We start from the raw sequence: 24,197 nt of genomic DNA on the forward strand, positions 1-24,197 counted from the left end.
CCATCCCCAGCACCCGGGCCATCTTTGCTCCAATGGAGCCTTGGCTGCGGGAGGGGAAGAGAGACAGAGAGGAAGGCGCGGCGGAGGGGTGGAGAAGCAAATGGGCGCTTCTCCTGTGTGCCCTGGCTGGGAATCAAACCCGGGTCCTCCGCACGCTAGGCCAATGCTCTACCGCTGAGCCAACCGGCCAGGGCACTACTTTGATTTTGTTACTTATAATCAGTATGTTCAGATTTTGTTTTTGTTTTTTTACTTAGTTTTGTAAGACTGTATGTTCCTAGGAATTTATCAATTTCATCCAGATTGTCCTATTTGTTCACATATAGTTGTTCATTATATTTTCATTTAATCCTTTGTATTTCTGTGGTGTCACTTGTTACATCTCCTTTTTTATTTTTGATTATATTTATTTGGGTCCTCTTTTTTTCTTGATCAGTCTGGTTAAAGATTTATCAACATTGTTTATCTTTTGAAAAAACCAACTTTTGTTTTTCATTAATCTATTGTATTGTTTTTTAGGTTCTGCTTATTTCTGCTCTGATTTTTATTATTTTTTTCTAGATCCTTTATTTTTTTTTTTTAATTTTTATTATTATTCATTTTTAGAGAGGAGAGGGAGAGAGAGAGGAGAGACAGAGAGAGAGAAGAGGGGAGGAGCTGGAAGCATCAACTCCCATATGTGCCTTGACCAGGCAAGCCCAGGGTTTCAAACCGGCGACCTCAGCATTTCCAGGTCAACGCTTTATCCACTGCGCCACCACAGGTCAGGCTTTCTAGATCCTTTAGATGTAAGTTAGATTGCTTATCTTAGATTTTTCTTGTTTTATGATGGAAGTCTGTAATGCTATGAATTTTCCTCTTAGGACTGCTTTTGTTATGTCCCAGAGATTTTGGGTTATGTTTCCAGTTTCATTTTCTCAAGGTATCTTTTGATTCTTTTTATCACATTGTTAATTCATTTATTGTTCAGTAGCTGTTATTTAGCCTCCATGTATTTGTGTGTTTTTCAGTTTTTTTCTTGTATTGATTTCTAGTTTCATGCCTTTATGGTCAGAGAAGATGCTTGATATGATTTCAATATTCTTGAATTACTTGAGACCAGTTTTGTGTTCTAACGTGTGATCTATCTTAGAAGATCTTCCATGTATATTTGAAAAGAATGTACATTCTGCTGTTTTGGGGTAAACTGTTCTGAAAATACCAATTAAATCTATTGGGCCTAGTTTATCATAAGTCCACCCTTATTTTGTTGTTTCTGTTAACTTTCTCTCTCTAAGATCCATTCATTGGTGTTAAAATTTTCTAGTATGACTTTACTACTGTCTATTTTTTATGTTTATAAAAGTTTACTTTATATATTTAGGTGATCTTATGTTGGGTGCATAAATGTTCACAAGGTTTGTAGCTTCTGATTAGATGGATTTCTTTATAATTATGTAATTTCCTTCTTTGTCTTTTATTATACCCTCGATTTTAAAGTCTATTTTGACTCATATAAGTATTGCTACTCTTTTTTTAAAAATTTCCATTTTGATAAAATATCTTTTTCCATTTATTTAGTCTGTGTGTCTTTAATTCAGATGTGGGTCTGTAGGAGACAGCATATATATGGGTCTTGTTATCCTACCCACTCAGCTACTATATGTCATTTGATTGGAACATTTAATCTATTTATATTTAAAGTCGTTATTTATAGGTATATATTTACTAGTATTTTATTCTTTTAACTATTGTAACTGATTTTTCTCTCCTTCTTAAAGAATACTCTTTAATATTTCATTTTATACTGGTTTTTTTATCCATTTTTAGAGAGGAGAGAGAGAGGGAGAGAGAGAGACAGAGAGAGAGAAGGGGGGAGGAGCTGGAAGCATGAACTCCCATATGTACCTTGACCAGGTAAGCCCAGGGTTTCGAACCGGCGACCTCAGCATTTCCAGGTCAACGTTTTATCCACTGCGCCACCACAGGTCAGGCTCATTTTATACTGGTTTAATAGTAATGATCCCCTTAAATCTTTTTTCTTTTTTGAACTGGCAAACTTTTTATTTCTCCTTCAATTTTTTTAAATGTGTGATAAGCATTTTATTGGTAGGTTGTTTCTAAAGATCAATTCAAATGTACTACAGTTTTAACAGTGGGATCATATTTTATTATATAATTTTTCAATTCAGCTTGAGGTCATTGCTGAAACACATGCAGTTAAAAGGAATAATACAGCCTGACCAGGCGGTGGCGCAGTGGATAGAGCGTAGGACTGGGATGTGGAAGACCTATGTTCGAGACCCCGAGGTCGCCAGCTTGAGTGTGGGCTCATCTGGTTTGAGCAAAAATTCACCAGCTTGGACCCAAGGTCGCTGGCTCAAGCAAGGGGTTACTCAGTCTGCTGAAGGCCTGCGGTCAAGGCACATATGAGAAAGCAATCAATGAAAAACTAAGGTGTCACAATGCGCAACGAAAATTTAATGATTGATACTTCTCATCTCTCCATTCCTGTCTGTCTGTCCCTGTCTATCCCTCACTCTGACTCTCTCTCTGTCTCTTTAAAAAAAAAAAAAAAAAAAAAAAAAGGAATAATACAGAACAAGCCCAGATACCATTTACCCAGTTTCTCCAATGGTAATATTTTGCAAAACTCTAATACAATATGACAGCCAAAATAGCAACTGATATAGTAAAGGTACAGGACATTTCTATCTTCACACAGGTCCCTCATATTACCTCCTACCCTTTTTGTAACAACCACACCTACTTCCTTCTCACTCTTTATACTGCTGAACCCTGACAACAACACTGTCTTGGATATATACATTTTTCATTTTAAGAGTGTTATAGAAATAACCCTGTACGTAACCTTTTGAGATTGACTTTTTTTTCACTCTGCATAATCCTCTGGCAATTCATGAATGTAGTTGCATATGTCAAAGAGCCATTCCTTTTTATTGGTGCATAGAATTTCGTGGTGTGAGTGCATCACAATTTGTTTAGCCATTCACCCACTCAATGATATTTGGGTCTTTAGTTTTTGGCTGTTTCAGATAAAGCTGCTCTCCTGGCCCGTGGTGGTGCAGTGGATAAAGCATTGTCCTGGAAAGCTGAGGTCGCCGGTTTAAAACCCTGGGCTTGCCTGGTCAAGGCACATACAAGCAATCAATGAGTAACTAAAGTGAAGCAACTGAGTTGATACTTCTCACTACCCCCTCCTTCTGTGAAATTAAATATATAAAATCCTTTAAAAAATCTTTAATCCATAAAAAAAAGATAAAGCTGCTCTTCTAAACATTTGTGCACAGAGTTCCATGTGAACAGAAATCTTCCTTACCCTGGGACAAATGATCAGAGGCACACTTGCTGCAAATGCTGCAATTTTGTTTGCCACTAGTATCTACTCTCAGGTGAGATGTCTGGTCATGCCTTCACCCATTTTCTAATTGCATTGTTTGTTTACTTACTTTTTTGTTGTCGTTTGTTTTGTTTTTCCTTTGTATTTTCTGAAGTTGGAAATGGGAGGCAGTCAGACAGATTCCCACATGCGCCTGACCAGGATCCACCCGGCATGCCCACCAGGGGGCGATGCTCTGCTCATCTAGGGCATTACTCTGCCGCAACCAGAGCCATTCTAGCGCCTGAGGCAGAGGCCACGAAGCCATCCTCAATGCCTGGGCCAACTTTGCTCCAATGGAGCCTTGGCTGCGGGAGGGGAAGAGAGAGACAGAGAGGAAGGAGAGGGGGAGGAGTGGAGAAGCAGATGGGCGCTTCTCCTGTGTGCCCTGGCCGGGAATTGAACCCGGGACTCCTGCACACCAGGCCGATGCTGTACCACTGAGCCAACTGGCCAGGGCCTGTTTTTTTTGTTTTTGTTTTTGTTTTTATAGAGACAGAGTCAGAGAGAGGAATAGATAGGGACAGACAGACAGGAACAAAGAGAGATGAGAAGCATCAGTCATTAGTTTTTCGTTGTGCATTGCGACACCTTAGTTGTTCATTGATTTCTTTCTCATATGTGCCTTGACCATGGGACTATGGCAGACCGAGTGACCCCTTGCTAAAGCCAGTGACCGTGGGTCCAAGCTGGTGAACTTTGCTCAAACCAGATGAGCCCATGCTCAAGCTGGCGACCTCAGGGTCTTGAACCTGGGTCCTCTGCATCCCAGTCTGATGCTCTATCCACTGCACCACCGCCTGGTCAGGCAGAGTTTTGAAAGTTCTATATATATTCTGGATACTAGTCCTTTTTTAAATAATTACTTTACTTTTTATTTAGAAATTAAATTTAATGTGGTGACATTGACCAGTAAGTTATACATAGGTGTCAGGTGAACACCTCTGTAGCATTTATATTGTGTTGTATGTCTATCATTTTCCATCACTGTATATTTGTCTGTCTTTATTCCTCTCCCCCTGGTAACCACTTCACTTTTGTCTGTCAGTAAATTTGTTTTATACCCCACTTATGTATGAAATCATATAGGTCTTAGCTTTTTCTGATTTACTTATTTCACTTAGTATATTGTTCTCAAGATCCATCTATGTTGTTGTAAATGGCACTATGTCACCACTTCTTATGGCTGAGTAGTCTTCCATTGTATATATTTATATATATGTACATCTTTTTTACTCAATCCTCTATCAAGGGACATTTTGGTTATTTCCATGTCTTGGCCATCATGATTAACACTGTGAGGTACATGGAAGTGCATGTGTCTTTGCATATCAATGTTTTTGAGGTTTTAGGGGTAGATAGCCAGTAAAGGGATTGCTGGGGCATATAATTCTATTCTTAATTTATTGAGGAACCACCATAGTGGCTGTTCCAGTTTACATTTCCACCAGCAGTGACATTCTAACATTTTGTTTTTGTTTTTCTTTTTTTTTTTTTTTAAGGCATGGTTCAGGTTTTTTTTTTTTAAATTTTATTTTATTTATTCATTTTTAGAGAGGAGACAGAGGAGAGAGAGAGAGAGAGAGAGAAGGGGGTAGGAGCTGGAAGCATCAACTCCCATATGTGCCTTGACCAGGCAGGCCCAGGGTTTCGAACCGGCGACCTCAGCATTTCCAGGTCAATGCTTTATCTACTGCGCCACCATAGGTCAGGCGACATTCTAACATTTTGAATGAAATTAGTAAAACCTTACCTTTCATTTAGGTCCACACTTTTCAATATCATGAAGTACCAGATAATATTCTCATTTATTTCAATTATTTTATTATTTTTATTATTTTTAGATTTTTTTATTTATTCATTATAGAGAGGAGAGAGAGAGAGAAGGGGGGAGGAGCAGGAAGCATCAACTCCCATATGCGCCTTGACCAGGCAAGCCCAGGGTTTCGAACCGGCAACCTTAGTGTTTCCAGGTTGACGCTTTATCCACTGCGCCACCACAGGTCAGGCTCAATTATTAACTGTGATTTATAAAACTTATGGAAAGAATAGTTTATTGTATGTTCCTGTATTTTTCTTGTTGTTGCTCTTTCTTGTTTTTTTTTTTTTTTAATTTTTATTTATTCATTTTAGAGAGGAGAGACAGAGAGACAGAGAGAGACAGAGAGGAAAGAGAGACAGGGGGGAGGAGCTGGAAGCATCAACTCCCATATGGGCCTTGACCAGGCAAGCCCAGGGTTTCGGACCGGCGACCTCAGCATTACCAGGTCGACGCTTTATCCACTGCGCCACCACAGGTCAGGCCCTTTCTTGTTTTTTAAAAAAAAAATATTTTATTGATTTTTAGAGAGAGGGGACAGAGAGAGAAGGGGGAGGAGCAGGAAGCATCAACTCCCATATGTGCCTTGACCAGGCAAGCCCAAGGTTTCGAACCGGCAACCTTAGTGTTCCAGGTCAACGCTTTATCCCACTGTGCCACCACAGGTCAGGCCGTTGCTCTTTCTTCATTACGTTAAAAGGGTTTTTTTCATTTCCGAAACTTCCCTAGCCAATATTTAATGGTAGTTCTAGTGACAAATTATTTGTTTCTATTGTCTGAAAATGTTTGTTACACTTAATTATTGAAGTATAGGGAATTTGCAGTTCACTGTCTTTTCTTTTTACACTTAAATAATATTGTATCCATTTTTTCTGGACTCTACTGGGCAAGCAGCACCTACAGCATGGGTATTCTGAACCACACGTATGATTCACATACTGGGAAAGACAGACGGGAATGGCTCAAGATTTCATCATCCTATTCAGAATTGTGTGCAATTTAAAACATGTTTTGCAAATAACTTTTATTTTTCAATTACAGTAGACACACAGTATTACATTCATTTGGAGTGTACAACATAGTGATTAAACATTCATATAACTTATGATCACCCCAATTAATACCCATATTTGGCAACATAGTTATTACATTAGACTATATTCCCTATGCTGTACTTTAAACCCCCATGACTATTCTATAACTACAAATTTATACTTAATCCCATACTTTTTATGCCCATCCTAATTCCTTCCTAATGACAAGCACCAAAATATTCTGTATCTGAGTCTGTTTAGTTTTTTAGAATCCTCATGTAAGTGAAATCATATGGCATTTGTCTGTCTTTGCCTAACTTATTTCACTTAGCACAATACCCTCTACGACCACACCTGGTGGTACAGATGGCAAGATTTCACTGTTTCTGAAAATTTCCATTTAATATTTTTGAACTGCAGTTGACTGTGTAACTGAGGCCATAAAAATCAAAACTGCAGATACGGTAGAGGTGGGGAGAACACGACCATATTTTGGATTTTAATAAAATACTATTTTTGTTGTTCAAATTGCTCTTTCAGGTTGGCTACTGTCCCCTTGACAATAAAAAGAAAGCTAAAACTTGTGGTAAAAAATACATACAATTTACCACTTAACCGTTTTTAAAGATACAGATTAGTAGTTAACTATATATTTTTTGTGCAAATGACTCTAGAACTTATTTCTCTTGCAAACTCAAACTATTCCATTTTAACAACCCCCCCCATTTCTGCCTAACTACAGCTCCTTACAACCACTGTTTTTTTTTTTTTTTTTTTTTAAATACTTTTTATTTATTTATTTATTTTTATTTATTCATTTTAGAGAGGAGAGGGAGAGACAGAGAGAGAGAGAAGAGGGGAGGAGCTGGAAGCATCAACTCCCATATGTGCCTTGACCAGGCAAGCCCAGGGTTCTGAACCGGCAACCTCAGCATTTCCAGGTCAATGCTTTATCCACTGCGCCACCACAGGTCAGGCAACCACTGTTGTTTTGTTTCAATGAGTCTGACTACTCTATAATTCCACAAGTAGAATTATACAGCATTTGTCTTTTTGTAACTGGTGTATTTCACTTTACAGCTTAATATCCTCAAGGGCCATCCTTCTTTCAAAGACTAATATTCAAATATGTATATTCCACATTTGTTCCAACTCTTGTATGATACTGTAATGAATGAGCCTGGGTGAGCAAGTATCTCTTGAAAACCCTGCTTTATTTTGGGGGGTCTATACCCAAAATGGGATTGCTGGGTCATATGGCAGCTCTATTTTTAATTCTTTTTAAATTTTATGTATTAAGTTTAGAAAGGAGAGAGAGACAGAGAGAGAGAAGGGGGGAGGAGCAGGAAGCATCAACTCTATATGTGCCTTGACCAGGCAAGCCCAGGGTTTCGAACCGGCAACCTCAGCATTTCCAGGTCGACGCTTTATCCACTGCGCTCTATTTTTAATTTTTTGAGGAACCTGCATACGGTTTCTCACATGAATGCAACCTTTATATTCCCACCAACAGTGTCCAAGGTTGCAATGTCTTCATATTCTCATGAACCCTTCTTTTGTTTTTTCCAACTTTGTGGGTGTGAATTTGAATACAGTTACTATAGCAGCCAGAAACACACCATGCAGATCTCCCTTCAGAAGAATCAGATGCAAGGAGCAGAGCTGGTTGACAGCCCTCAGGTCCTACACTTTCAGATCCACGGGGCCTGTGCGGAAACCACACCCAGCCTGGGCTGCTCTGAGACACTGAATAGCAATGCAGGGAAACAGAGATGGCTCATTTCTACCCAACTCTGGACTCATTATTTTTGGAATCCTTGCCTGTAAACTCTTGACTGGCCTGATCAAGATTTTCTGAGAGCTGCACTGAAGTCTTGGCTTTTTTATTTTATTTAGTTTTTTTTTTAAAAGATTTTATTTTATTCATTTTAGAGAGGAGAGAGAGAGAGAGAGAAAGAAGGGGAAGGAGCAGGAAGCATCAACTCCCATAAGTGCCCTGACCAGGCAAGCCCAGGGTTTTGAACCGGAGATGTCAGCATTCCAGGTTGACGCTTTATCCACTGCACCACCACAGGTCAGGCAAGTCTTGGCTTTTTAGAACCAATTTTCCTTCTTTTCTTCTAACGTTTCACAGGTGTCATTCCTAAACGTCGTCTGAAGGTTCCTTCTACCCATGCTTGCTCCCTCTCCCCTTACTCCTTCCTGCATGTTTCCCCCAGTAGCTCATGAACATCTAATTTTTGTCTTGGCCTCTGCTTCTGTGACACAGGATTTGGGGAAGAAGTAAAATTAAATGATGAGTCTACTATTTTAACACAGAAGTCACTGTTAAGTTTTTTGTGCTCTTTGAAGATTATAAATTTCAAGTTTCATTAAACTAGGCAAGAATGAATTACTTCTCATACATTTATTATCTGAGAGAAAGCTTCTTTATTTATTTTTGCTTTAATGGAACAAAATATTCCATCAAATTACCCAGAAAAGTCTAGGTAATTATCTTTTCCTTAAAGGTCTGAAATAAGTTTTAAAAGACCGCAGGATGATATATATTATGACATTTTAATCATATCTACCTTCTATACTTAAGAATTCAAGTATAGAAATAAACTCTAGTGCTGAGGTAATAATATAATCTTCACCCCAACCTGACTGCACAGGTGTTTAAGGTTAAATGTGAGCATTGCTGTGAAGTCTCAATACACTTGATAAATCAATCCCTCTTCATATTTAGACCAAAAGCAGCATATTATACATGCACCTGTGTGTCTGTGAGTGTACGGACAGACACACACCAAGGAAAGGTTGACTGAACCACACTGATAACAGATTGTTAGAAGTCAGCCGTTGTTGGAAATACAGAAACATACACAGTCTTTGTGTTCAAAGTCTTCATAGGGGTTTCTTCTGTAATTTCTAGAATGGAAAAAAAGTAAAAAAAAATTAATTTTCTATCTATTCTGAATATTTTAAAAATGTTAACTGTCAGAGTAGCGATATGTTTGGCCTCACCCTAAGAGAGGCCTGATCTTTGTCCCAGCTCCTGGGGAACCTCTAACCCACAGAGTTTCCTCAGTGATAGCAGTGTGTTTTGTTATTTGCAGTAGGCCCTTGATCACACCTAACAATCATGGTAAGAAGATGACTCGGGCTGGGAGGCCACACCAGAAAGACCAATCATATGACTCAGGGTGAAAGTAAGCTCAGTCCTGTGGGCAATGAAGCAGTCATGCCTATCTTCTAAAGCCTCAGTGCCAACTCCGTACGGCTCATGAGCTTCTCTGGGTGGTAAGACACTGCACACGAGGACACGCACCGGGGCCAGGAGGAGACAACTCTGTCCATGACTCCTTGGGGACAGGACAACTGAAGTTCCGTGTTTGGATCCCTCTCCTATTTGGCCCTGAACCTCTATTCCTTTGCCTGGTTCTAGACTTTAGCCTTTCCCTACAATAAGCGTAGTCATGATGCAGTAGAGTCCAGTGAGTTTTGTGAAACCTGCCAGCAAATGATCAAAGCTGAGAGTGGTTTTGTGAAACCCTTTAAAATAGCAGTGGTGAAGAAGTGACAGTAGACTTGTCTGAACCACTCCCTCTGAGTTTGTAGTTGGATCCTAATTCTTACAGTCGAGGTTCAATTCTTGGTTGAATTTATTAACTTAGGCCCTCAACCTAACTAACTCTGGGTATTGCCCCAAACTGTTCCCAATAACCCTCCCCCCACACCACTCCATAGGTATTTCCTATTGTCTACAGAAAGGTTCTAGGAGCAAAGCCACGCCAGCAGCCCAGATTTGTAGTTTCTAAATATTAATTTCCTATAACAAGAACAGCTGTTTCCAGATCTGGGGAAGGAAGAGTACATGGTAAGTCTAGGACATGTTACTGCTAGAAAACAAGAACTTTTCAAAAACTAAAGGGCTCATGTCAAAGAATACAGGAGCCAATACAGCCAAAGCTAATACATTGAGTAGCCAAAGTATCATATAATACAAATGTGACTGATTAACATTTAATACATAAAAACTAAAAAAAAAAAGTGACAAGAGAAAAACCTCAAAAGTTCTGGCTTCTAACCAGATCTGAATTCAAATGAAAGGATCAACTTTCTCCAAAGATGGCTCTTGTCCTAGCAAAGACCCTAAATGTGAAAATAATCCCAAAGCTGCCTCCTTAATGTATAGCTCCAGGATCAAGAGATGATATTTAGAATGTAGTAGAATAAGCAAGAAGGCCTCAGTGAGTTTTCAAAACTGTAAGCATTTCCTGATCCTTCCAATTTGCAAAAATACAAATATTTAATGAAAGACAAAACGAGGCCAGATGTACCTGCTTGTGCATCAAGTACCCTCTGCTTGGCGGTGGGCTTGAAGACAGCAGCCCATGTTCCCAGTGTGGGACCCTGGCACCTGTTTCTAGGAGGGACATAGCAAAAATACTGTGTTTGCTCAACCCTGACCGGGGCTATCTGAAGAGCTTACATAAGGTGCTTGTCTCCGTTTTGCCTAACCTGGAACTCACTGTGAGCAGAAGGTATTGCTTAAAAACATTGTAAGGCAAACAAAAAGCCCACAGCTGTGTGGGGCAACGGTTATGATGGAAACATACATAGATTGCTTAAGGCCTGGGAAAGAAAGCAGGAGAGAGTTTCTCTGGATAGTTGGGGCATTAAAAAATGCCCATGTCAAAAAATAAATAAAAAATAAAAATTGCCCATGTCGCCTGGGTAATTTTAGAAAGCAACTCGCCTACCCATGCCAGAATGTATAGACAGAAAATACATGAGAAGACCCAAGCTTTTAATTTCGAAAAAAAAAAAAAAAAGGCTTTTTTGGACTAATCCGGCTGCTCCTGCGGCTCAGCGCAAACCGAAGGTGAGGCTGAGGCAGAGCTGTGAACAGCCGGGCTGGGGCCCAACAGCAGTCGGTCCCCAAAGACCTGGACAGGTGGAGACTTTGTTTTTACGCTTTTAGCTCCTGGTGGTCGAAACGATCTCTGTTAAATAAAAGATGAATACAAGCTAAAAAACAGAGGCTTTAGCAACTACACACAAGGAATACAGTCTTCGCACACACAAAGTTTGGCAAAGTCATAAAAGAACAATTTAAAACTCAGAAACAGCAAACCCTGGGGTGGGGAGAACCTTATCTCCAAAGTGATCACAGCACAGTATCAATTTCTAGCAACAACAAAACCTCACAAGGCATACAAAGGAACAAGAAAGTTATGACCCATTCAGAGAAAATTAACAGAATCTTACCTTTAGGAAGTACAAATACTTGAATTTACAAACACTTCTAAAGTAACTCTCTTAAATAGAACACCACAAACCATGGAAACCACAAAGAATTAAAGAATTCAAGAAAACAACTTATTAACAAATTAAAGAGAAATTATAAAAAGAAATCAGATAGCCTGACTAGGTGGGGATAAGGTGGATACAGCATCATCAGCCTGGGATGCTGAGGACCCAGGTTCAAAACCCCAAGGTCACTGGCTTGAGTGCAGGCTCATCCGGCTTGAGCGCAGGGTCACCGGTTTGAGCATGGGATCACAGACATGATCCTATGGCCACTATCTTGCGAAAGAGGTTGCTGGCTGTGCTGGAAGCCACCGGTCAATGCACATGTGAGAAGCAATCAATGAACAACTGAAGGGCCACAACTATGAGCTGATGCTTCTCATCTCTCTCCCTTCCTGTCTCTCTTGCTTAAAACAAAACAAAACAAAACAAAACAAAACCCAGATAAAGATTCTGGAGTTGAGAAGTACAACACCAGAGATAAATTCACAAGAGGGGCTAAACAGCATATTTGAGCAGGTAGGATAATCAGTGATCTTGAGAAGAGGACATTTGAAATTATCCTGTCGAATGGACCAACGTACACATTATGGGAGTTTCAGAAGGAGAAGAAAAGGGCAAGAACATTTGACAAAATAATGGTCAAATCTTGAAAGTAGCAAAAGAGAAGCAACATAGTAGGGGTACTCATAAGATTAACAGTCAGGCCCTGGCCGGTTGGCTCAGCGGTAGAGCGTCGGCCTGGCGTGCGGGGGATCCGGGTTCGATTTCCGGCCAGGGCACATAGGAGAAGCGCCCATTTGCTTCTCCACCCCCTGCTCCTTCCTCTCTGTCTCTCTCTTCCCCTCCCGCAGCCGAGGCTCCATTGGAGCAACGATGGCCCGGGCGCTGGGGATGGCTCCTTGGCCTCTGCCCCAGGCGCTAGAGTGGCTCTGGTTTCCGCAGAGCGACGCCCCCTGGTGGGCAGAGTGTTGCCCCTGGTGGGCGTGCCGGGTGGATCCCGGTGGGGCACATGCAGGAATCTGACTGTCTCTCCGTTTCCAGCTTCAGAAAAATACAAAAAAAAAAAAAAAAGGCAATCACTTTTAAATATTATTTTTTAAAATTATGACAAGTTTCTGAAGATAAAAAAAGATAAAATATCACATATATTCTTTTCCCCCCTTTTTTTGGAGAGGGGGTGAATAAGAGGGAGAGAGAGAAAGGAAGAGAGAGAGGAGAAGCATCAATTCATAGTTGCAGCACTTTAGTTGTTCATGGATTGCTTCTCATATGTGCCTTGAGTGGGGGGCTCCAGCCAAGCCCGTGACCCCTTGCTCAAGCCAGTGATCTTGGGCTTCAAGTCAGCGACCTTGGGGTTTTGAATCTGGGACCTCAGCATACCAGGTCGATGCTCTATCCAATGCACCACTACCAGTAAAGCTCACATATAATCTCCAATTGGTTACTGGTATCAAATCTACTTTCAACAAAAGAAAAATAAAAATTTAGCATGTTCTACAATCTTCTCACCATCCATTTGAGTCTCATTCAGAAACAGCTTCAGCTTCCTGCTGCGAAGGCCGAACACCCTTGCTGCTTCATACAGAAGACCTTTGTAGGTGAGTCCATTCTGCCCAAAAGGGTTTTCAAGCAGGAGAGTTCCCACTGTTCCCATTAAACACTCTATAGGAAAAAACCAAACAGGATTAAATCCTGAGGGTTCACACTAGCTACTGGATCCCTAATGGAGGTGGTGGCTGCTGAAGAAAATGAGCGGTGAGTACAAGGACCCGAGTGGGACAGCTGCACCGCTCACAGAAAGTCTTCAGCACATCGCAGAGGGCAGCACGGGGCGGGAGAAAAAGCCCTGCAGCGTGGGAAAGAGATACTCAGTCCAGTGAAGACCCAGAGGGCTTCAGTAACAAAAGTGTATAATGTGAACATCAAAGTAACTGGAAAAAAATTTTCAAGACATTTTCCAAGAAAAAAATATAAGGCTAAATTAAAATGTTTTGGCATTTAAACATTTATGCTTCATTTAACTTTAACCTTTACCTAACCAATTTATCCCATTTTCTTACCATCTCAGATGGGAGAGGGTGTTTCTACATAAACATACCAAAGGAAACAAAGCCTGTGTGTCCTCCCTACAGCAGGGTGGGAATCGATAAATTAGTATAGTAAAGCCCATATGAAGAATCCACATAAGTCAGAGAGGTAGGAGGAACCTTACCGCCCACCACCCCACCACCCCCACGCTGAGGGTGTTCACAGCTGGGGAGGCTCCCACCTTGTGGGCTTGTGTTCAGGAGCTGGAGGTTGATATACTGACAGAGAAGAGTACCAGGACTGTCAATCAGAGAGGGAGCCGATCCTGCAGTCACACACAGGGTTTTCCCACTAAGACTCAGTAGGTCGGTTTGGTTTTGTATTTCTAAAAATAAAGTAACAAGATATCATTCTTTCAGGGGTAGACAATTCAGAGCAGACAAAAAAAAGTCATTCTCTTTTTTCTTAATTATTAAATGATCACACATATATATCTTTATAGTGATACTTTCTACTTGTTTATCAAAGAACATCACCTTTTCTGTAAAATCAGACTTTCATAAGATGCAATTAACTGAAAATGGTATCAGTAATAAATAAATGATATAATACTTACAACCTAAAGTATAGGCAAACTGTCTTTAGTTTTCCCTGTACAGCTGACTTGAACAAGATGGGTCTGAACTGTGGGGGTCATCTCATATGTGGAATTTTTCAGTAAATAGTTGGCCCTTTGTATTGACAGGTTTTGCATCAAAGGCTCGAAAGCAGTATTTTCTCATTCCCAATTGCAGATGGAAAATACTGTCTTCCGTCTATGGCTGCTTGAATCCATGACTGTGAAGTGCTAAGATAGGATGTACTTAGATTTCTGACCGGAGTGGTGGGGTCAGGGGGCAGTGTGCATGAAACCCACATTGTTCAAGAGTCTACTGTGTATTAGGGCTCTCCCTATAACAGAATCCCAGGCTTCACCACGAAAAGAGCCTTACATATAAAAATGATAATTATAGGCAGAAGTTATTTGATTCAGAAACATATGTAGAAAACAGCAAGACACACAGAATACATGTAGTATAATTTTATTTATATAAAATTAAACATTGCTTAGTGATGTCAGCACAGGTGAACACTGGTGGTGGCTGTGACTGGGCACAGGGAGTGGAAGCAGTAATATATGAAAGCAGGTGGTAAGACTCTCAAGGAACAAGAGCGCTGTTACACCTAGTGGTGGACACCTATGACCAGCCGGGGGTCACGTGTTCTCCTCATTTAAACCACACCTATAGCTTCCTGAGAACTCACCAGGTAGCAGAAAAAGCATTCAGGTCTGCTGTGTGGATGGCTCTGCATAATATGCTGCACTACTTCATGTGGATGACAACAGTCCTACACACTCACTGACCCGAGTGGCCCTGAACAGCAGCGTGCACAGGAACCCGCTGACCCGGGTGGCCCTGAACAGCAGCGTGCACAGGAACCCGCCGACCCGGGTGGCCCCGAACAGCAGCGTGCACAGGAACCCGCCGACCCGGGTGGCCCCGAACAGCAGCGTGCACAGGAACCCGCCGACCCGGGTGGCCCCGAACAGCAGCGTGCACAGGAACCCGCTGACCCGGGTGGCCTCGAACAGCAGCGTGCACAGGAACCCGCTGACCCTGAACAGCAGCGTGCACAGGGACCTGCTGACCCAGGTGGCCCTGAACAGCAGCGTGCACAGGAACCCGCTGACCCGGGCGGCCCTGAACAGCAGCGTGCACAGGAACCCGCTGACCCGGGCGGCCCTGAACAGCAGCGTGCACAGGAACCCGCTGACCCGGGCGGCCCTGAACAGCAGCGTGCACAGGAACCCGCTGAACCGGGTGGCCCCGAACAGCAGCAGGCACAGGAACCTGCCCAACGGGCACTTCATTCAGGGAGGCTGCTTGTTTATCTCACTCAGGTGAGATGGCCAGAGGAATGGATCCACACTGGCCCATGGGCAGTGGTTAATGGTTTGACTGACTGGGAATGACCAGGGACACGGAAAGAAAAGAACTGAAAAACTGGTGACAAGGAAGTCTGGGCAAAGGTAAGCGGCCAAACTGCTCCAAATGGGCAGACTGTTAAAGAGGATCCTAAAAATCAGGTGGACAGTGTCATCTGTCTTGCAGAAATCAGCCGCTCCTGTCTGTGCCCAAAAGACTGATGGACAAAGGGGCTGTCCTGGCTGGGTGGGGGTTACACATGGGCTCAGCAACAGGACTGTTACTCTGAAAGCTGATTTTGCTAATTGGTATAGTGTATTCCACCTATCAACAGTAGGGCCATGATTAAGCTCCCCAAATCACATTGCCATGGTCATGAGGAGGATACTGGATGGCAGACTGGTTACGGGTCACTTCTATCATGGAAAAGGCAGTGCTCTGTTCTTACTAGAGCAGACATTTGTCTGGAGTACGGGTTAGTCTTTGTCATCTGCAATGCTCCTGTCTGACTCATCATCCATGGACTTAGGGAACATCTCATTCACAGCTATAGAAGGATGTGTCTTTGTTCAGAGAATTATCTGGCAATACTGTGTTCCCCATCATCATGAAGCAGCTAGTCTAGAACAACAATGGAATGGCCTTTTAAAGACTCAGTCTCAGGGCCACTGGGTGGCAACAACGGGCAGGGTTGGGATACTATCTTTCAAGATGCCCTTTATATTGTAGACAAGGACACGCAGACTATGGTCCTGGCTGCTTGCTTGTTTATAAAAGTTGTAATAAAACACAGTTGCCCATTTTCTTTTTTTACATAAAAACAAAACAAAACAACACTCTTATGGCTGCTTTTGCATCTCAATGGCAGCAATCACCCCTACTCTAAAATATTTACAATGTTCCCTCTGTGACAAAGTCTGCTTACTCTTGCTCTAAATCAGAGACCCCCGTGCTGTGCATGATCGTGAAAACTTTGACCACGGGATCAGCTACAGAACTGAGATGGTAATAGTTATGACTTTGTTATCTTGGTAAGAATATATTTGTGTATATATTAACCAATTCTGATTTTTTCCACTCTCCTACTATATACAGCATAAAATATATTAATAGAATTTAACTACCATATTTTTTGCTCCACAAGACGCATTTTTTCCTCCCAAAAGTGGAGGGGAAAATGCCCGTGCATCTTATGGAGTAAAAAATACGGTATTTTATTAAATATTTCAACACATCATTTGGTTCAGAATATTTTTTTTATTTTCCTCCTTAAATTTCTAGGTGTGTCTTATGGAGCAAAAAATTTGGTATATGTTCATAAAGGTAAAGACCATTAAAGGGGAAATGTGACTCCAGTGAGAAAATCAGTATCACTCAAAGATGGAAAAGGTGACTTCTACACAGTTTTGGGTAACAGGGTTAGCATGTTTTCAGTTGTACGAGGGATAGCTGAACACATGATTTTTAATTTATGATGGTCCTACCTGAAAATTAGAAATGTTGTAAAGAGCCAGAATCACAAGGGGTAGAATGGAGGTTTTACTCTGCTACCTTAGCTAAGCCAAAACAGTTTCCAACAAATTTTCTGATGGACCTGTTTTGGGTTCAGGTTAACCAGAGAAAGGTGCACAGGATTTGGAAGGCAGTTTAGTTACAGCCGCTGGTAAGGTCAGTGTGGGTGGGGTCCAGGCACCACTCAGTTTTCACGGGGTTGCCATTCACAGGGTTATAGGGGACAGTGAGCAACCCATACTCCTGTGCTCTTCCAACTTCTGGGCCAGGCGCAGGGGCAACTCGCTCGCAAACCTGCTTCTACAGGTCCTGACTGAGTGTTCGAGTGGCTAGACAGAGGAGTCCCTGTCTGTCCTTCTTGGCCCCTACTTCTCATCCTACAGCGACTTCAGATAGAAACCCAAGTCTCCCAATGACATGTTAATCAGCTCCCCTTGGTGGATCCTGATCATCTTTCTCAGGTCCTACACTAACTGCCCTCATCCAGACATCTGCTTTTTGGTTTTTCTCACATCATGCTTGCTTCCCTTCTTCAGCCCCTGACAGGACGGCATAGGCTTTCCATGCTGGTTCTACCCACGTACCATCCAGCATTGACAGGCGTTCCTATCACACAGCACCCTTGACATTTAATGCTATGAAATTTTTCTATTTTTTGCCTATCTGGTGTCATTGTGGCTTTTACTACTGGGGTTCAGCAGGTGTTCCTTTATTTATTGACCCTTTAGATTTCCTTTTAGCCTATTTAAAAGTTTCTGAAAACAAGCATTCAGATTCATAAAATAGTCTCCTACAGGTGCTGCAGCAGTCATAAACGAGGGTGCTTAACAGAAACTCATTGTCTCACAGCTCTGCAGGCCAGGAGCCTGAAATCCAGGTGACAGCAGGGCTGTGCTACCTGACACCTGTAGGGGAGCCCTTCCCTTCCTCTTCCTATCTTCTGGAAGCCCCTAGCAATCTTTGGTGTATCTTGGCTCGTGACTGTGTAATTTCAATCTCTGCCTGTCATCACATGGTGTCTCAGAATCTTCACTGTCTTCTAAGAAGGATATCGGTCATATTGGAGTAGGGTCCACCTTCCCTCGCCTTAATTACATCTGCAATGACCCTTTAAAGGTCAGAGGTACTGTGGATAAAGACTTCAACATATCTTTGTTTTTGGTGGGTTGTGTCTCACACTTTTAACCCATGACAATGAGAATGTACTTAACACTTAAAATTTTTTTATTAGGCTTCTCTTACTGAGAGTCTGGATTTAGCAAGACACAGGCACTATGTTTAAGAAAGTTAAAACTCCTTTTTCTCCTTGGCTACTTGAAGATCGGCCGCTGCCATATGACACAGTAACTATAAGAACCAGGAAGTTCAGGATCTACTGACTACTTCAGCAGAAACAAATAGTCACTGGCGTCCTTAATCCTGGGAAGGCAACAGTAACCAAGACAGAAATTTGGGAAACACTACCCAACATGTAGAAGACCACATCAGATGTCATCTTTGTGTTTGGATTCAGAAGCCATTTTGGTGGTGGCAACACAACCGGCTTTGGCATGATTTATGATTTCTTGGACTAGGCAAAGAACGAGTGCCAACATAGACTTGCAAGACACGGCCTATAAAAGACCTCAAGAAACAGAGAAAGGAACACAAGAACAGAATGAAGAAAGTCAGGGGGACTGCAAAGGCCAACGCTGGTGCTATAAACAATGAGCTGGCAACTAGACAACAGGAGGAGTGAGGATTCTTCTGTGACTTTATCTATGGTGACTGCAGATTTTTCATGAGAGGATTAATAAACAGAGAACTTTTATGTGTGTGTGTGTGTGGGGGGGGGAGTTAAAAGTTACCGGGGAAGTCTCTGAAGCCCAGAATATATCACAAGGCTAACAGGGGAGATAGTAGGAGCTTTCATCTCCTAAGCACAGTGTTCTTTCTGCCACACTGCACAGTAAGGAGACATAGACACATTCCAGGCAGGCACTGCTGAAAAGCAGCCTTTATCTCCAAGTCAGTAGAAAGGCAAAGGCTATGCAGCATAACTGAAATCAAATGAACATCCTCACCGACCCACCCCCTGTCAAAGGCCATGGATATATCTCAACTCTGTACATACCTGTTTCACCATGGAAGACAGCCAGCTTTGTATTTTTCACACCAAAAATGCTTGTAACAACACTCTTCAGCTTCAGAAGGTCTAACCTATTATCACCTTTTGGATTTTCCAGCAGCAATACTCCACCTAAAAAGCCATACATAAAAGTAAAACTAAAAAAAGAGATATATTTGAATAAAAAGCAAAGGAATTAGGGTGTTCTAGGCTCAACATTCTTTTTAAGCACGTACTACCTGCTTTCTTGGTATGTGCTCAGGCAGTCCTGGGTAAATTGTTCCAGGGATGGAACTCCATCAGGCAATCATTTCCTAGATTCAAACTTTTGTCTTTATGACCCTCATTTTTCATTCTGTACCATTTATAAATCTCTAGGGCTCTGTTTTGTCAAAAATACTATCTGATTTAAAAATAGTGGTCATCGACATTGATTTATCCTATACCTTAGATTTAGCTACAGATATTTACTTTATTGACTTACTTAAATATTTGAGATAATTAAAGAGTCATAAGCAGCTATAATAATAGACATACCCTGGGCCCTTTGCCCAATTTAGTTAACATAAAACTGTGGTGCAGCCCTGGACGGTTGGCTCAGTGGTAGAGCATCGACCCGGCGTGCAGAAGTCCCGGGTTTGATTCCCGGCCAGGGCACACAGGAGAAGCGCCCATCTGCTTCTCCACCCCTCCCCCTCTCCTTCCTCTCTGTCTCTCTCTTCCCCTCCCGCAGCCAAGGCTCCACTGGAGCAAAGATGGCCCGGGAGCTGGGGATGGCTCCTTGGCCTCTGCCCCAGGCGCTAGAGTGGCTCTAGTCGCGACAGAGCGACGCCCCGGAGGGGCAGAGCGTCGCCCCCTGGTGGGCGTGCCAGGTGGATCCCAGTCGGGCGCATGTGGGAGTCTGTCTATCTCTCCCTGTTTCCAGCTTCAGAAAAATAGAAAAACAAAACAAAACAAAACAAAAAAAAAACCTGTGGTACATTATCACAATCAGGGTACTGCCATGGATACAGTAAAGACACAGAACAGTTTGATCACCACAACAATCCCATGAGTTGTACTTTAAAATCTACACCTAATTCCCCACTCCTTACTTAACCTACAGCAAACATCTATTTTACATTTCTATAGTTTTATCATCTCAAGAATGTTATATAAATGGAATATGTACAGTAGGTACCCATTTGTGAATGACTTTTTTATTCCCACTCAGTGTGAATCTCTAAAGATTTATCCAGGCTGCCTGACCTGTGGTAGCGCAGTGGATAAAGTGTCGACCTAGAAACACTGAGGTCACCAGTTTGAAACCTAGGGCTGGCCTGGTCAAGGCACATATGGGAGTTGATGTTTCCTGCTCGCTCCCCTTTACTCCTCTCTAAAATTAATTAATTAATTAATTAAAATGTTTAAAAAAGTGAGCAAACTAAAAAAATACAAAACAAAACAAAACAAAAGATTTATCCAGGTTGTTGCGTTAATCAATGATTTGTTCCTTTTTTTGCTGATTTGAGTTCCATGGTGTGAAGGAACCAGTTTGTTCAACCATCACCTGTGAAGAACATCTGGGCTGTTTCCAGTTTATTATGAATGCAGTTACTATAAAAACATCAGGGGCCTGACCAGGCGGTGGCGCAGTGGATAGAGCGTCAGACTGGGATGCAGAGGACTCAGGTTCGAGACCTCGAGGTCGCCAGCTTGAGCCGGGCTCATCTGGTTTGAGCAAAATCTCACCAGCTTGAACTCAAGGTCGCTGGCTTAAGCAAGGAGTTACTCAGTCTGCTGAAGGCCCACGGTCAGGGCACATATGAGAGAGCAATCAATGAACAACTAAGTTGTTGCAACGTGCAATGAAAAACTAATGATTGATGCTTCTCATCTCTCTCTGTTCCTGTCTGTCTGTCCCTGTCTATCCATCTCTGTCTCTGTAAAAAAATAAAAATAAATAAAAAAACATCTGGGTAGTTTTTCTGGGAAACAAACACTTTCATTTCTCTGGACTTAACACTCAAGAATGCAACTGCTGCACCATAGTGGAAAGTGTGTTAGTTTAGTTTTTAAAAAAACTGCTAAATGTTTTCCAGGGTGGCTGTCTCACCTCACATTTCTAACAGCAGCACACGAGAGATCCAATTTCTCTACATTTTCACCACCATTTGGTATTGTTACTGGTTTTTAATTTCAGTCATTTTTAATACATGTGTAGTGATATCACATTGTCATTTTAATTTGTATTTCCCTAATGATGTTGATCATTTTCACACGCTTATCTGTCATCTGTAAAGTCTCCTTGGTAAGTAAATGGGCTTTTGGTGTTGATTACTAAAACTCTGCCTCAGCCTGACCAGGCGGTGGCGCAGTGGATAGAGCGTTGGATTGGGATGCGGAAGGACCCAGGTTTGAGACCCCGAGGTCGCCAGCTTGAGCACGGGCTCATCTGGCTTGAGCAAAAAAAAAAAAAAAGAAAGAAAAAAAAAAAGCTCACCAGCTTGGATCCAAGGTCGCTGGCTTGAGCAAGGGGTTACTCGATCTGCTGAAGGCCCAAGGTCAAGGCACATATGAGAAAGCAATGAACAACTAAGGTGTCACAACGAAAAATTGATGATTGATGCTTCTCATCTCTCTCCATTTCTGTCTGTCTGTCCCTGTCTATCCCTCTCTATCTGTCTCTGTAAAAAACAAACAAACCAAAAAAACTCCCCTCCATTAGCTTGTCCTCAACTGTATCTGATGACAAATCACTGTCTTCATATATGCCTTGTCCTCAGTTCCATCTATGGCATTTGAAATGCCACAGTTCTTAAATGACTTAATAACAATCTCAATCTTGATATTATCCCAGATCTTTTCACTCAGGTACAAACTTCTCCTATAGTTGGTTTCTTCACTCTTCCTGCTGCTGTCAAATTGTCCCAGAAGACCTCATCCATTGGTTCCATTTGTCTCTCAAGACAGCAATGAAGGGTTTGTTAATGCTGACATCAAGTGGCTGGAGCTGGGATGTCAAGCCTCCAGGTATAATTGCAAGTTTTTGTTTTTGTTTGTTTTTTTTTTGTATTTTTCTGAAGCTGGAAACGAGGAGAGACAGTCAGACAGACTCCCACATGCGCCCAACCGGGATCCACCCGGCACGCCCACCAGAGGGCGACGCTCTGCCCCTTCAGGGCGTCGCTCTGCTGCGACCAGAGCCACTCCAGCGCCTGGGGCAGAGGCCAAGGAGCCATCCCCAGCGCCCGGGCCATCTTTGCTCCAGTGGAGCCTTGGCTGCGGGAGGGGAAGAGAGAGACAGAGAGGAAGGGGGGGGGGGGAGTGGAGAAGCAAATGGGTGCTTCTCCTGTGTGCCCTGGCCGGGAATCGAACCCGGGTCCCCCGCATGCCAGGCCGACGCTCTACCGCTGAGCCAACCGGCCAGGGCCCAAGCTTTGTTTTTTGCTTGAGACCCTGAGGTCACCAGCTTGAGCACGGGCTCATCTGGCTTGAGAAAAAACAAAAAGCTCACCAGCTGGACCCAAGGTCACTGGCTCGAGCAAGGGGTTACTCGGTCTGCTGAAGGCCCATGGTCAAGACACATATGAGAAAGCAATCAATGAACTAAAGTGTAGCAACGAAAAACTGATGATTGATGCTTCTCATCTCCCTCCATTCCTGTCTGTCCCTATCTATCCCTCTCTCCGACTCTCTGTTCCTATAAAAAAATCAAACAAAAAACTCTGCCTCGTCCTAAATCCTAGACAGTTTAATATTTTGCATTTAAGTCTGTGATCCACTTTGAGCTAATTTTTGTATACAATGTAAGACTTAGGTCAGTGATTACTTTTGTCTCTCTAATGCTCTAGCACCATATAATAAAAAGACTCAATTGAATTGCTTTTGCTTCTTTCTCAAAAAGCATTTGGTTACATTTGTAGGTCTATCTCTGTGACACTGATCTGTCTATTCCAGTGGTAGTCCACCTGGTTCCTACTGGCCACTAGTGGGCGTTCCAGCTTTCATGGTGGGCGGTAGTGGAGCAACCAACATATAAATAAAAAGATTTAACTATAGTAAGTTGTTTTATAAAAATTTATTCTGCCAAACTTAGCGAAAATCCGACATAAAGTACTTGCTAAGTAATTATTATTATATACTTTAACTTGCTGTAACTCTGCTTTATAAATTTTATAAAGTCAAGTTACTTCCCTACTTTATAAATCACCATTATAAAGTGGTGGGCGGTTAGAAAATTTGACTACTAACAGAGATACAAAAGTGGGCGGTAGGTATAAAAAGGTTGACTACCCCTGGTCTATTCTATGCTCACACCAGTCTTCAGATATGTCTTGAAATTGGGTAGGGTGATTCCTCCTACTATATTATTTTTTTCCAGATTGTTTTGCTATTTTATTCCTTTTCTCCTTTCAAATAACTGCTAGGATAATCCTGTCTATATCTATAAAAAACATTGCTGAGATTTCATAGGATTTGAGTTAAAGGAAAATTGACATATTGACATTTACTGTACTGAATTTTCCAATCTGTGAACATGGAATGTTTCTCCATTTACTGAGATCTTTGATTTTTTTATCAGTCTTTTATAATTTTTAGCATAAAAGTCCTATTATATGTATTTTAAAAGATTTAAACCCATGTCTTTTATTTGAGTGACTGTAAATGTATTATTACATTTTAAGTTTAATTTTCCATGTACTCATTGACAGTATAAAAATTAAATTTATTTTGTGAATTTGATTAAAGTTGTTTTCTTTTTCTTAGCTATTTTATTCAATTAATTTGGAAACAAAATCCAACTAATGCTTGGACCCAAAATGTATACAAAACTGTCCATGCTTGGATCTTAAAAAATCATGTTACTATAGTAACAACCATACTGTCCTCTGTGTCCACAAGTTTTTCTTGTTTGTTCATTTGTTGCTTTCAGTTTTATAATCCACACAGAAGTGAAATAATATGGTTCTTGATTTTTTGGCCTGACTGACATCTAGCCATTCTAACAGTGAGAGGTGGTATCTCATTGTAGTTTTAATATGCATTTCCCTAGTAAGGGAAATAGCTA

General features: G+C 41.7%; 1 protein-coding gene across 1 annotated transcript in view; it reads right to left on the reverse strand.

Annotated features, from left to right (window-relative positions):
* Positions 1–6,203: 6,203 nt before the first annotated feature.
* Positions 6,204–24,197, reverse strand: part of IARS1 (isoleucyl-tRNA synthetase 1) — an 89,375-nt gene continuing 71,381 nt past the window's right edge. The window contains exons 31-34 of the mRNA XM_066257451.1: positions 19,154–19,279; positions 13,803–13,946; positions 13,043–13,195; positions 6,204–9,145 (exon numbers count right to left, since the gene is read on the reverse strand). Coding sequence (XP_066113548.1) covers positions 9,063–9,145; positions 13,043–13,195; positions 13,803–13,946; positions 19,154–19,279 — 506 coding nt within the window. The 3' untranslated portion in view covers positions 6,204–9,062. The remainder of the gene's footprint in view (positions 9,146–13,042; positions 13,196–13,802; positions 13,947–19,153; positions 19,280–24,197) is intronic.

This window comes from Saccopteryx bilineata, chromosome 2 (genome assembly GCF_036850765.1).
Source record: "Saccopteryx bilineata isolate mSacBil1 chromosome 2, mSacBil1_pri_phased_curated, whole genome shotgun sequence".
Classification (NCBI taxonomy): domain Eukaryota; kingdom Metazoa; phylum Chordata; class Mammalia; order Chiroptera; family Emballonuridae; genus Saccopteryx; species Saccopteryx bilineata.